The sequence below is a fragment of the Anguilla rostrata genome, chromosome 15, assembly GCF_018555375.3.
Source record: "Anguilla rostrata isolate EN2019 chromosome 15, ASM1855537v3, whole genome shotgun sequence".
NCBI lineage: Eukaryota > Metazoa > Chordata > Actinopteri > Anguilliformes > Anguillidae > Anguilla > Anguilla rostrata.
Genome location: NC_057947.1, coordinates 30237258 through 30251376, shown reverse-complemented (window position 1 = coordinate 30251376; position 14119 = coordinate 30237258). Strand labels below are relative to the sequence as shown.

Here is a 14119-nt window from a genome sequence, read left to right as displayed (position 1 = left end):
CAATGAAGGCATTATCTCTCCCAACTACTGTAACAACTTCAGCTACTGTGACTGCTTGATACGAGGTCTATCTGCTCCTCGGTGGTGGAACCCACAGAAAGTTTAGCAAGCTCACGTGGTATTCAACTAAGTCCACTTAGTTGCTAGTTTCATAACTGTTATGTCAGGTAATAACGGTACAGTTGAAGAGTAAATACCCTGAGGCTATAAAAGACCGACACGGTCCTCCCGGTCGACTTTTGTTAAAGGCGAGTCCCAAGTTATTGAAATCGTAATGGTCTGACTACTAATAAAAGGTAAGTTAAGATGTAATTTATTATCTTATTCTGTGAAGCTTTGTGTGTCCGTCTGTAACAAATGAACGTAAATCCATAGCTATATTAAATTACTAAATTACAAAACAAACTGACGTTAGCTAGTTACCGTTGACTACCGGGCTTCCTAAATATACTTTTGCCAGTGGTGTCTTCTCTGTCTTAGTATACAGTTATAGACTGTACTAGGCCTACATGCCGACATATGTTCCAGAGGGAATTCCTACTGATGTAACGTTGCAGAAATTAACCGTTAGTTATTCAGTGAGCTAATGTTACCAATTTTCCACTTAAAGAAGGTAAATAATATTAACATTTTCTGTCTTTGAAAACGTTATCAAAAAGGAAATGCAACGACCGTAATGTGTGTCGCCAAGTAGGCTACGTTTAACTTCGCAAGCTTTCTTAGTTCTCTTAAGAATAATTTCGCTGCCTCAAATCTCTCTGTGTATGTAGGCTAATAATAGCACTGCTATGAATAGAGCAAGTCTGTTTGCTATCCTCTTTACGCGCGCGCGTGTGTAGGGTATAGCATTTACAAATATTTTCTCAAATTGCGCGTTCACAACACAGTGCAAATCCTTCACAAAAGACATGAATTTTTTCCTTGTGTACAATCTTTAGTTTTATTTATTAGTGACATTTCCTCTCCCTCAGCCACCTGCTATGTGGTCAGGAAGATTGCTGCGTCTGCTGCAAAAGAGGACCAGGACGAGCAACCTGTTTTTACACCATGTAGCCTAGCTTTAGGTAAGACGCCTGTGATCAGCTGCCCTGGCTTTAGGTAAGAACACAAACACCTGTGATCACCTGACTGTGGAGTGTGCTTACACAAGACTCTTTATTGCGGCTGGTCTGAGAATGGACAATGTGAGCAAATTCTGAGATTAAAGGAATTTCATTGCTATTTTTATATGTTTTGTATTTGGAAAGGTTAAGTTATTAATAGTGCTCACTAGAAATATGTGGGCACTTGTTAAGAGATCTTATATTGATACCCTGTGAAGATATTTGTATACAAGTTACTGTCAAAACATAAATTAATTTGTTGTACGTTTAGCTGTTGACCAGTCAGGTGACATTACATTTTTAAATCTCACCCAGATGCTCTGACTGCTGCTGAGGTGTATTTTCTTGTCCTCAGCAAGGAAGCGGGACCGGCTAGCAGCAGTGCCAACCCCTGACCTCAGCATGACCTCTGACCCCAGTGTCGATGCTGGCCCTGGGACCGCTCCGCCGGAGACTGCGGTACAGAAGTGCAGCTCCTGAAGTTAAGAGCGCACTGGCTGCCACACACAAGCATGGGGAGACTAGGAGAGGAAGAGTTTCCACAGAGCCAGTTCATCTGTGCTGTAGCCATTGGTTAAACACTGCCTACACTGACAAACTGTGTAAAAGTCTATAAAATTGTTCCCATCTTTCCTGCATTACCTAAAGAGAAACATCTCCGTCCAAAAAAAAATATTACCAAAGCTACTTTGCATTTAAGAAAGATAGAAACACACAAACATTATAAATCTTTGAAGGGAATAATTGAAGGACACAGTACAAAAAACAGTGCATGTGGCCTCCCCACCACCAAATCAGAAAATGTTCAAGAATGCTTACAATTGATTGTGGTGACAAGGGGGTGAATCTAAAAATTCAGAGAAATTTTAAAATCTTCTGGAAAAATTAAAAGTAGATCCCAAATTATATAATTAGAAAATGATTTGCGTTTTGCGATTGTGTTCGACACAGCTTGAAGTGCGCCTGTACTTTAGGATCCATGGTGAGTCATGTCTTGTGCCCGTCTTTCCCCCCATCTCAGTGGCAGTCCAGTGCGGTTAGTTTTCTCTCGTGCGGTGTTCTGGGTGTTAGGCGAGGCAGCAGCGAGTGACGGCTTGCTCATCAACTCTTTAAGTTCAGGAGCTGAGCAGGCCCGATGGCTGGGCTGTGGCTACGCTAAGCACGTTCAATAAAATACATTCCACTGCAGAATTTGACCAGTGTTTGTTTTGTGTTTGTTCTGAAAGGTCGCTTTCATCTCATGTACGAATACAGAAGCTATTGACTCACCACAGTTGATCAAGGCATGCTGTGCAAAAACATTGTGGGACTAGATTTTTGGCACAGGTATGCATGTTTTTAATGTTCGAGGGCTCACAAGTATGTTCTGAGATTCTAGCGATTAGCTATGAATTACTTACTTGCACAAGTCCATAGTTAAATATGTTTTCAGTGTAAATTATGAAAACCACAGGTTGCATTATAACACAAAAGCATGGAGCGTTCCAGAACCAGTCCCCTCTGCCCTCAGACACTCATTAGCAAGGATCTGCAGGGAACCTTTTATCCTGGATGGTGACCCCAGAGAGACTGACTGTACAGTCCCTCACTCACATAACACACAGTGGCTTTAAAATCACACTGTGATTTTCTTGTGAACCCTGTTCTACAAGAATAATTATTTTTCTCCCTTCATGTTTCTGGAATCACCCTGTCAACGTGTGTTGCATTTACAAATGTTGCCGGCTAATGACAGATATTTGCCACGGTAACAGTCCTACTTTGTGATGGAGAGTTCCACCTGGCTGTGGCACAGCTGCAGGGGTCAAAGGTCAATGTGGACAACGTGAGCAAAGCATAGAAAATGGTGAAAGAGGCAGCAGGTCAGAGGGTGAAAGTGGCAGTTTTGCCTGTGAGTGACCTCTCAGTCTACTGGTGTCCAGCACAACCAGCAGTCACACACGGTGCTGGGATATTAAGAATGATCAACAAAGCAGATGATCAATAATGTTAAAGAGCAAAAAGGCTTTTATCTAAAAATCAATTGTGTAGTTAAGGTATGGCATTTCACTTAACAGCAAACAAACAGAAAATATCTAATTGCATCTGCAGTGTTTGTAATGTGGAGTGTGTGACTGGACAGCCAGTAGTGTGTCTGACTGGTCAGGAGGGTGTGTGTAACTTGGATGTCAGTAGTGTGTGTAACTGGGTGGTCAGTAGAATAACTGCGGTCAGTGTAACTGGGTGGTCAGTAGAATAACTGCGGTCAGTAGTGAGTGTGATTGCTTGGTCAATAGAGTGTGTATAACTGGGTGGTCATTAGAGTACCTGAGCAGTCAGTAGTGTTTGTAACTGGGTGGTCAGTAGAGTAACTTCGGTCCTTACAGTGTGTCTAACTGGGTGGTCAGTAGAGTAACTTCGGTCAGTACAGTGTGTGTAACTGGGTGGTCAGTAGAGTAACTTCGGTCAGTACGGTGTGTGTAACTGGGTGGTCAGTAATGTAACTGGGCACTCAGTAGAGTGTGTGTAACTGGGCGGTCTGCATCAGCAGTGGTGAGGTGATCCCTCAAGCTGGCTCAGAGGAAACTGTAGCGTACGCTGTTATCGGTGAGTACAGCAGTTCATACTGATCAGTATCGATCTACACACAGATTATCAAATGAACTCCAGTATGATAGCAGCACAACACAAACTGCACACACACTGTGGGTGAAGGAGTGTTCAGGATTGGAAGGGGGAGCTGAAGAACTCAACGGCCAAATTCACAGTGGACTACGTGAGCATTTAGTTTCCAGATTGTTTCGTCTCCACTCTGCTGAGGGATGGGTTTTAACTACCACTTTGTCTTTATTTTTACAGAATACATATCATGTGTGTAGGTTGCTAAAAATAACTCTGACTAAGCCCTTAGAGAGTGCATGGAGTGTCTTGTGTGTATTTTAAGAGTCAAGGCAGTCATAGTGTCAGGATGATTTAGAAACACATACTATGACATGCAAGAAAGGAAACCATTTTTCTCTGGTGTTCAATGAAAGGGCTCTCCACATTTATGTTTTGCACATTTTAACTTCTTAAGCAGTAACCTTTTTTTTTTGTCCTGAAGTCCGGCATGATACTGGCCCACGTTCTAAACAGTTATGTCAACACCATGAAATTGCTAATGAACAGACTCACAAAAATTGATAAATTTAACTCTTAAGGTAGTTTTAAAACATTTTAGGCTGTTTAACTTCTTCACAGTGCTACAGAGCACCGAGTTACCGACTTCTTTTTGGTGTCATGACCTTTAGTCAGACTCAGTGCATTTCAACAATGTGTATATTTTGACCAACCCGAATCAGGGTTGAGCTAGTGTAAGTATTACAAGATGGCAGTTGTCGTAGGCACATGACTCTGAATTACATGCCATAGATCATTTTTGGAAAATCGGATGGTAAAAAAGTTTTACCTTCCCCCAAACCCTGAAAAAACGGAATATTAGACCCTCTCTCTTACTGCAGAAAAAAACCATTAACCTCCATTTTGCTCCAGCAACTCCCACCCCAATAAAGAATTCACAGTCCCAAAAGTACACATGATGATTTCACTGCTGGTGACACTGCACTGTACTCACCCCTCATCTACACTGCATCATATGTCTTTGCTGAGACATTATGCTCATCATATTTCACATGGGCACATGCTATATATATATATTTTTCTGTATAATTCATGTCTAATTGTGAGACAAACTGTTTGTAAATGGTGCCGTAGAAAATTAAGATTGCTTTATGCTGTATTTTGAGATTCAAGTATTTATGTTTTCCTTTGTAATATAAAAATGTGTACACTTACCATAAGCAAGTAACTGCTGAATAGTCATTCAGACACCATCTCCGTTTATTTAATCTAAAAATCACACTACTCGCCTTTTGCAGTTAAGCCACATCTGGCCATGATTTGTGAGACTACCTGTATCTACCTGAGAGTAAACAACCAACGCACCCAGAGGGATTAATTATTAGACACTGTTACCCTAGGAACAGCAGCTGATACTGCCATGGATTACAATGTAATTCCACTCTCAGCCACTAGAGGCGCTAAAGAAGGAGCAGCCTCCTGACTCAGGAGCAGGAGCAGGAGCCAACCGGAAAAGCACAGATCTCGTCTGAATATAGCAGCTTACTATGAAATTGTCTGTTCACTACATTTTAGCATATTATTACATTTGAACTCCTCAACCCCCCTGACCTATTTGTCATGTAGGTCATGTGATTAAATCATTTCAACAAAATGTTTTACAGTTCACTGTCAAAATAACATATAGGGAACAAAGTATTTTGATGGTGGAATTTGTCGTGTCCCTGTTTCACTGCTAAACGGTACCTTCCTTTTGACAGATACCATTAACATTTTTGAGGTGAGGAATGCCTAGTTTCAGTGAGTGTAAAGAGGGAAGCAGTGAAGAAGAGCCATGCTAGTTAAGAAGTGTGCTGATAAGCAAATCAATTGAACCACCTGTGTCCTTGTTCCTACGTGCCCAATGATTCATGTTGTGCTAGAGGGGAAGTGAGTAATTTGTTTGGTTCAGAGGACTCTGCGTTGTTGCTACAGTGATGCAGAAGCTAAATGTGTCAGCAGAGCTTAAGAGCATTTCAGATGGAAAAAGAAAATGTCACCTGTTGTGGCAGCTGCTCATTGGCCAGGCTACTCTGAAAGCAGATCCCAGGAAAAAAAGCAAAAACATTTAACACTAGATTTGGCTCACCTACGTAATCCAGTTTGATTACCGTTTATAAATGAATCGAGAGCAGTGAAGTCATCTTATTTACCGCAGTGTTTCGAGAACAAATATATTTATTAGTGCTCACCATCCCTATGGGAGTCATGACGATCTTGAATGATGTCTTCCTGTATGAACTTTTTTTCCCCTGTCTTTCTGTATGTCATCTGATTTTATGAGATTTTCTGCTGTTATTGTTTTTTTTTAGCAAGTATATGATCTGTTTTTATATGTGATCATTGTCAAGTTTATGTTTAAAGTGTCAGCATATGTGAAATCAGATGTTTGATAGGTGTTTTGATATGAAAGATAAAAGAGTAAATTTGCCTATGTACAACACAAAACCTGTAAATGAGTGATAAATAACACATTTTTAACAGGAATCCATGCTATTTTGATGAAGGTAACTTACTTACCAATTCACAATGAGAAAATTGATGTGAACTGGCCAAGTAAATTTAACAACATAACAGGAACAACTTTAAACCGTACTACTGTACTGTACTATTTAACTAGTTTAAGATGAAGGCATTGTTACGGTTCATTCATGTAAGCACATAGCACTGAATTCCTATAGACCTGCGCCACAGTTGCTTCTTTCAGTCTGTGACAGCTGCATGATCCGAGACTGCTTTAGGCCAACCTAAATTCCTACAGGCTGGGCAGGGGGGCTATTTTTAGAGGGGCAGGATTAAATTGCAGGAGGGCTTCACTCGGGGCTCTCCACATCACTCAGCCTTTTCCAGTCAGGACTGTGAGTCGAGAACATCTCCAACCTCCAAGGGGCCACGTTTCCTCCGCCATGGAATCGAAAAGCATGAAGGAAGACTGGCGTCTCTACCAGAACACCCTGCTCCAGGACGGCCTGAAGGAGCTCCTCGACCAGAACAAGTTTGTGGACTGCATCCTCAAAGTGGGAGACCGGAGCTTTCCCTGCCACAGAGTCATCATGGCGGCCTGCAGTCCGTATTTCAGAGAACTCTACTTCACTGAAGAAGGCAAGGAGCTCGAGGGCGACAAAGAGGTAGTTCTGGATAATGTCGAACCTGCCGTCATGGACATGATAATCCGCTACTTGTATTCAGCAGAGATTGAGCTCACGGATGAGAATGTGCAGGACGTTTTCGTTGTGGCAAACCGCTTCCAGATCCCCTCTGTTTTCACCGCCTGTGTGAACTACCTGCAGAAGAAGCTATCCTTGGCTAACTGCCTGGGCATTTTCAGGCTGGGGTTGGTGATGAACTGCCCCCGATTGGCAGTGGCCGCTCGAGACTACATCACCGACCGCTTTGAGATCTTGACCAAAGAAGAGGACTTTCTCCAGCTGGCTCCCCACGAGCTCTTCGCCATCATTGGCAGCGACTCTCTGAATGTGGAGAAGGAGGAGGTGGTGTTCGAATCGCTTATGAAGTGGGTGAGGACCGACAAAGAGAAGCGGGTGAAGGCGCTGGGCGACGCCTTCGAGTGCGTCCGCTTCCGCCTGCTTCCCGAGCCCTACTTCAGGGAGAAGGTGGAGAAGGACGACATCATCAAGTCGGACCCCGAGCTCCTGAAGAAAGTCCAGGTCATCAAGGACGCCTTTGCCGGCAAGCTCCCCGAGAAGAAAAAGAAGGAGAAGAAGAAGGGGGAGTCGGGAGAGGCGGTGAACGGGGAGGAGGAAGAGGAGGATGACCTCCTGCCAGGCTACCTGAATGACACTCGTAGGCTCGGCATGTATGCCAAAGACTTGGTCCTGATGATAAACGACACGGCAGCTGTTGCCTATGACGCCATTGAGAATGAGTGCTTCCTCGCTGCGTTGGCCGAACAGATTCCACGCAACCATGTCAGCCTGACCACTAAAAATAATGCGCTGTACATTGTTGGGGGTTTGTTTGTAGATGAAGAGAACAAAGAGACACCCCTGCAATGCTACTTCTACCAGGTAATCGCTACACCTCGTTTGGCCATTTAATCACTTGATTCCCCTGATAAGAAAAATACATAAAATGTTATACACATTTTTATGTGAGCCAGGGGCTCCAAAACACCTTTGCTAGTGGACCGGATTGACTGCAGGTTTTTGGTGTGTTTCGGCAATTCATTTGAGTCACTGGTTAGCTAAAAAGTTCACATGTCATGTTTCAAGAGATCAACTGGCTGCTGACTGAAAGGAAGCCACAAAAACCCGCAGGCACTGGCAGGCCTCCAGGACTGTAATTTGAGTTTGAGATCGCTGCCGTAGACTGAGTATCAAACCTTCCGCTGTAGCAAGGATCTCAAACTCAAATCCTGGAGGGCCACTGTGTCTGCCGGTGTTTGATGTTCTCCTGCACTTAAGTACTTAAATGTAAGCTAATTTGAGTTTGAGATCGCTGCCGTAGACTGAGTATCAAACCTTCCGCTGTAGCAAGGATCTCAAACTCAAATCCTGGAGGGCCACTGTGTCTGCCGGTGTTCGATGTTTTCCTGCACTTAAGTACTTAAATGTAAGCTATCAAGCTAAAGATTCTGCACACTTTCTTTCCGAGGCCTAAACTTGCTGTTGGTTGAATGGAAAGCACAAATACCAGCAGAGACTGTGTGGTCCTCCAGGACAGGAGTTTTATACCCTTGCACTGTAGCTTTCCAGAAATTTGCACTCGTATCAGTGTTATTGACCCTAAAAATGCGTTCATGTTACAGCTGGACAGTCTGGCGGCTGACTGGATCGCTCTCCCTCCCATGCCTTCTCCCAGATGTCTGTTTGGTCTGGGAGAGTGCGGAAACTTCATCATCACCGTGGCAGGGAAGGATCTCCAATCCAACGAGTCTCTCGATTCTGTGTTGTGCTATGACATCGAGTAAGACTTCTTTCACCGCATTTCTATTTATTGCCTTCTCACATGTTAAAGTGTATTTTAAATTCTCCTGGAAGTACACAGTATTCTTTTTTAAAAGTAGGGTTGTAACCTTTGCTTTGTCATTAACATGTTTTCTCCAGGAAAATGAAATGGACCGAGACTAAAAAGCTGCCCCTTCAGATCCACGGCCATTGTGTAGTCCACCATAACGGGCTGGTGTACAGTATTGGAGGAAAGACCGATGACAAGTAAGGCTTCTGTATGAGCTGAAAATGTGGTGATATTTTAACAAAATGCAAACTGTAGTGCCTTGCTAGTTTCGTAATAACATAAAAACCTGTAAATTCATATATTTGACAGTAATACATATACACACAATTGACGCACATGTATAAATGCGCCAATAATGTCACTAATTTCATGAGGATTTTCTCTTTTTTCAACTGTGAAACAGCAAAACCCTCAACAAGATGTTTGTCTACAACCACAAGAGGTTAGAGTGGAGGGAACTGGCAGCGATGAAAACGGCCAGGGCGATGTTTGGGGCCGTCGTTCACAACGGAAAGATCATAGTGTCGGGAGGAATGAACGAGGACGGTCTCACGGCTTCAGCTGAAGTCTACGACATCGCAAGCAACAAGTACGTACACTTATTTTGTATTATCCTCCCTGACACGTTCAGTCACTGGTTCTGAAGCTACAATTCATGTGTATCACAGTGAAAACGTTCGGCAGAAGGCAAAAAAAGTATGTGCTTTCCCAATTGTAGAGTTCAATTCAGTTTTATTTGCACAGTGCGTTTTACAGAGACACTGTCACACAGATATTTTAAAGAAAAACCAGTACTATAAAAAGTACAAATCCTCAATATCTGGGTATTAACATCCATATTGGGTGAACCATGTACAAATTTTATGTAGCCCATTTTATACAAAGCTGCGTCCTACCCACCCCCATTTTTGGGGACCAAAAGTCATTGGAAAAATTGGATATTCAGCTGTTTCTTGGTCAACTGTCTCTCAACATGAAGACCAAAGAAGTGCCAATCCCAGTAAAGCAGGCTATTATGGGGTGAAAAAATCGGAATAGATCAATCAGAGACATAGCCAGAATACTGAATGTGCCGAAATCAAGCGGTACATTAAGAAGCAGAAATGCATTTGTGAGCTTAGCAATATCAAACAACCTGGCAGACCATGGAAGACCACCGGAGTGGATGACGAAATACTTTCAACTGGGAAGAAAAACACCTTTTCAGCTGTCGAACAGATCAAGAACACTCTCCAGGATGTAGGCATAGACGTGTCAAAGACTAATAAAAAAAGAGAAGACAGCATCAGAGGGTTCACTGCAAGATGCAAGCAACTGGTAAGCCTCAAGAACAGAATGGCCAGGCAAAAGTTTGCTATAAAGTGCATTTAAAAACGAGAGTTTTGTGGACAGATGAGATAAGTATTAACCTGTACCAAAGTGATGGAAAGAGAAAAGTGTAGAGCAAGAAAAGCAGTGCTAATTATTCAAAGCATACCATCTCATCTTTGAAACATGGTGGAGGTAGCGTTGTGGCTTGGTCTTGTATGGCTGCTACTGGAACTGGCTCTTTATTGATGATGTGACTGCTGATGGTAGCAGCAGGATTAACACTGAAGCGTACAGAAATATCTTACCTGCTCAGATCCAACCAGATGCCTCAAAACTCAACGGACGGCACTTCATCTTGCAGCAGGACAATGACCCCAAACACTGCTTTAAAAAAAAAACACCAAAGAGTTATTTGGGGCCAAAAAGCAGAAGGTTCTTGACTGGCCAAGTCAATCAACCCGAGTCCAAGTGAGCATGCGTTTCACTTGCTGAAGACAAGACAGACGGCACAAATCCCCCCCAACTGAAAACAGCTGCAGAACAGGCCTGGCAGACCATCACCAGGGACGACACCCACCATCTGGCAATGTCTGTTGGTCACACACTTTAGGCAGTCGTTGAATGCAAAGGATTCTCTACCAACTACTAAATATGACAACTTTATTTAAGATTGCTAATTTGTTCAATGACTTTTGGTTGCCTAAAATGAAGGGACTGTGTGTAAAAAGGGCTGCAATTCCTACATGGATTACTGGATATGGATGTAAATATGCTTAAAGCTGACGGTCTGCAATTTAACTTCATATTCACAGTTTAATTTCAAATCCAATGTGCTGGAGTACAGAGCCAAAACAACAAAAAATGTGTCACTGTCAAAATACTTGGGCTGCACAGTAAATTCCAAAGACCCAGGAATCACACAAAATGACATAATGGCTTTACAAATATTTAATGGAAATAAATGCTAGTTGTAAAGCCTCTGGAGTCACAACTAACTCTAAACACTAAAATTTAAATATCATAAAATGAACGGTTAACTATCTGAACAATAAAAAAACAAGAAAGTAAAAATCAATACAAAACAAAAATCTACACTGCCGGTCTTCCACCCACCTTGGAGAGTCCAAACAGAACACTGCATTATTTTAATGGTAGCCATCTTTTTTTATCAGTGTTACGTGGTTCAATTCATATTTATATGTTTAGATATAAATGACCAAATGTCATACTTTTAAATTGCAGTTAAAAATAAAAAATGCATGCCTCAAAAGAAGTTATAATGTTTTTAAGAACTGCACTCCAACCACAATATATCCTAATATTATAATTACCAATTTATTTCTTTTGTTTTAAATGTTTAACTGGGGACAGGTATTGCAAATCACAATGTGCTATTGCACAGATGCACCTTACCATAAATATAAATTCTAATGTTCCCATCAAATTCAAAAAAAATTCAAAAAAATGCAAGTGCAAAGTGGAATGAAGGTTCAGTCTAGTGCTCAGAACAGCATGCGACTTCCATATTTAGCCGTTGTCATTTTCACTTGCCAGAAGATCTGTTGGAGAGATCACAGGGTAACATTCCTCCAGACTAAGTTTAATGTGTCTGTGTATTATAATACACGGGTATGACTCACTCATGTCATGTGACCCCCCCCCCCCCCACCACCAGGTGGGAGCCATTCACAGAGTTCCCCCAGGAGCGCAGCTCAGTAAACCTGGTGAGCAGCGAGGGGGTGCTGTACGCCGTGGGGGGCTTCGCCATGGTGGAGATGGAGAACAAGGAGTGCGCCCCGACAGAGGTCACCGACATCTGGCAGTGAGTCCCATCCGTCCAGAACGGGGGGTGTTCAGTCTAATCCCAAAAGGACCTGCGAGGTGGGGGGGGGGGGGGTGGGGGGTTGTTCAGGTGTTCTGTTCTAGCTGAGCACTACGACGCCTGATTTGACTAAACGAGTCTTCAATCAAGACCTTGTTAAGTTGAATGAGGTGTCTTTAGAGCTGCTAAAACAACAACCTGCACCCACACTAGCTTGGACACCTCTGATTAAAAACCTTTACATACACACATAGACTGTTCTGTTCCGCTTGTTGTGGTCAGTAACTGTTTCATTCTGCGTGTTGTGGTCAGTAACTGTTCTGTTCTGCTTGTTGTGGTCAGTAACTGTTCTGTTCTGCTCGTTGTGGTCAGTGTTATATTCTGTTCTGCTCACTGTGGTCAGTAACTGTTCTGTTCTACTCACTGTGGTTAGTAGATGTTCTGTTCTGCTCGTTGTGGTCAGTAACTGTTCTGTTTGGCTTATTGTGGTCAGTAAGTGTTCTATTCTGTTCTGCTCACTGTGGTCAGTAACAGTTCTGTTCTACTCGCTGTGGTCAGTAACTGTTCTGAGTTCTGTTCTACTCGCTGTGGTCAGTAACTGTTCTGTTCTGCTCCTTGTGGTCAGTAACTGTTCTGTTCTGCTCGCTGTGGGCAGTAACTGTCCTGCTCCTTGTGGTCAGTAACTGTTCTGTTCTGCTCGCTGTGGTCAGTAACTGTTCTGTTCTGCTCGCTGTGGTCAGTAACTGTTCCGTTCTGCTCGTTGTGGTCAGTAACTGTTCTGTTCTGCTTGTTGTGGTCAGTAACTGTTCTGTTCGGCTTGTTGTGGTCAGTAAGTGTTCTGCTCAGTAACAGTTCCGTTCTACTCGCTGTGGTCAGTAACTGTTCTGCTCCTTGTGGTCAGTAACTGTTCTGTTCTGCTCGCTGTGGTCAGTAACTGGTCTGTTCTGCTCGCTGTGGGCAGTAACTGGTCTGCTGTGCTGGTTGGGGTGATTAACGGGTCTCTTCTGCATGCATCAGGTACGAGGAGGACAAAAAGCAGTGGACGGGGATGCTGAGGGAGATGCGCTTTGCATCTGGGGCTTCCTGCGTCTCCATGCGCCTCAACACGGCCAAGATGCCCAAGCTCTGAACGCACAGCCTCTCGCCACCCGGCCACCTGAAACACTGAACGCTGGCTCAGCCTCTTAACTGAACATCTCCTTTGGTACATGTACACACTGGCAGACAAGTAGCAGCATAACAGGGCCTCTGTATTTAGCTGGTCTTTGGAACAAAATTAACTAACCAAAAACATTCACCTGCCTCACGAATAGTTTTTTTTTTTTTTTTTTTTTTTGATCAATTGTAATTCTACCTGGGCTGTAGATTTTCTTTAAAAAAAAATTTTTTTTGTAAAAACTAACCTCAGCCGTCCAACGTTCAAAGTTGTACAGCACATTATGAATATGAAACATTCAAAAATGTTAATATATTGTAATACCTGACTTTTTCAGATCTCAGCAGTATAACAGCACTGATAACTTCTTTCAAACATTTTATTGTGAACAATTTCATTATCAGACGATTATTAAAAATTATATTATGGTGCAATGCCGTGGCAGCACCCTATGGTAATAGAAGCAGCACAAAGTCTGATTGAAAAATGTGAAATGCAGTGCTTTGAGATCTTATTTTTTTACTATTTTCAGTCAACTAATGAAAATTTTGCAAGAGGTAACAGAAGTATCAACTGCCATTTGGGAAAACTGAACAAAGGGGGTTCATTTTGTCTGTGTCAGAATGGTGAGGTGCCAAATCCAAGTGCCTTATCCCATTTTACTCTTACACTTTAAAAAACACCTTACTTGGGTTTCAGATACGGAATTGTGTACTCATTCAATTAAATGCTCCATAGTTCAGTACAATCTCATGTGAAACACAATTATACCATTTTAATAGGGACAGGTCACCACCACTGTGGAATAGCTAATAGAATCTGCTCTGTAAATTAGTGATCAGGATTGATGAATTTATCTTCTACAATAAAAAAACTGTATTACAGCTGACCCATGCTTTACTCTGTTCTGTTGTCTAATTTTAACCAAGGGACTTCTTTCTCTGTGAAATATTTTTTACCCAAGTCAGTGTTCTAGAACTCCATTGCTTTCTAATCACATTTGTGATCTCGAAACATTTTTGTAACCTAGCTAAAGTTATTCATTTAAAAGCACAAACTTTTTCTTGATCAAAGATATCTGTTTTTTGACCTGATAAGCTGTTTTCAGGTTTA

General features: G+C 42.4%; 1 protein-coding gene across 4 annotated transcripts; it reads left to right on the top strand.

Moving 5' to 3' along the window:
• The first annotated feature begins 71 nt into the window (after positions 1-71).
• On the top strand, positions 72-13895 carry klhl41b (kelch-like family member 41b). Of its 4 annotated transcripts, none has more exons than XM_064310225.1 (8): positions 72-296; positions 972-1064; positions 1459-7768; positions 8509-8666; positions 8807-8914; positions 9121-9306; positions 11704-11850; positions 12868-13895. In XM_064310225.1, exons 3-8 carry the CDS (start codon positions 6647-6649, stop codon positions 12977-12979), a joined length of 1833 nt encoding a protein of 610 aa, XP_064166295.1. In that variant the 5' UTR covers positions 72-296; positions 972-1064; positions 1459-6646; the 3' UTR covers positions 12980-13895. The 4 variants fall into 4 exon arrangements, with proteins under 4 accessions (XP_064166295.1, XP_064166296.1, XP_064166297.1 ...); XM_064310226.1 differs by having other exon boundaries at positions 972-1098; XM_064310227.1 differs by having other exon boundaries at positions 952-1064.
• The last annotated feature ends 224 nt before the right edge of the window (positions 13896-14119 follow it).

What these genes read in the sequence shown, in the direction of transcription:
- klhl41b (XM_064310225.1), top strand. Translation starts at nt 6,647, where the DNA reads ATGGAATCGAAAAGCATGAAGGAAGACTGGCGTCTCTACCAGAACACC. An exon ending in TGCAATGCTACTTCTACCAG is followed by an intron (nt 7,769 to 8,508) that starts GTAATCGCTACA and finishes TTCATGTTACAG; the next exon opens with CTGGACAGTCTGGCGGCTGA. An exon ending in GAGGTCACCGACATCTGGCA is followed by an intron (nt 11,851 to 12,867) that starts GTGAGTCCCATC and finishes TGCATGCATCAG; the next exon opens with GTACGAGGAGGACAAAAAGC.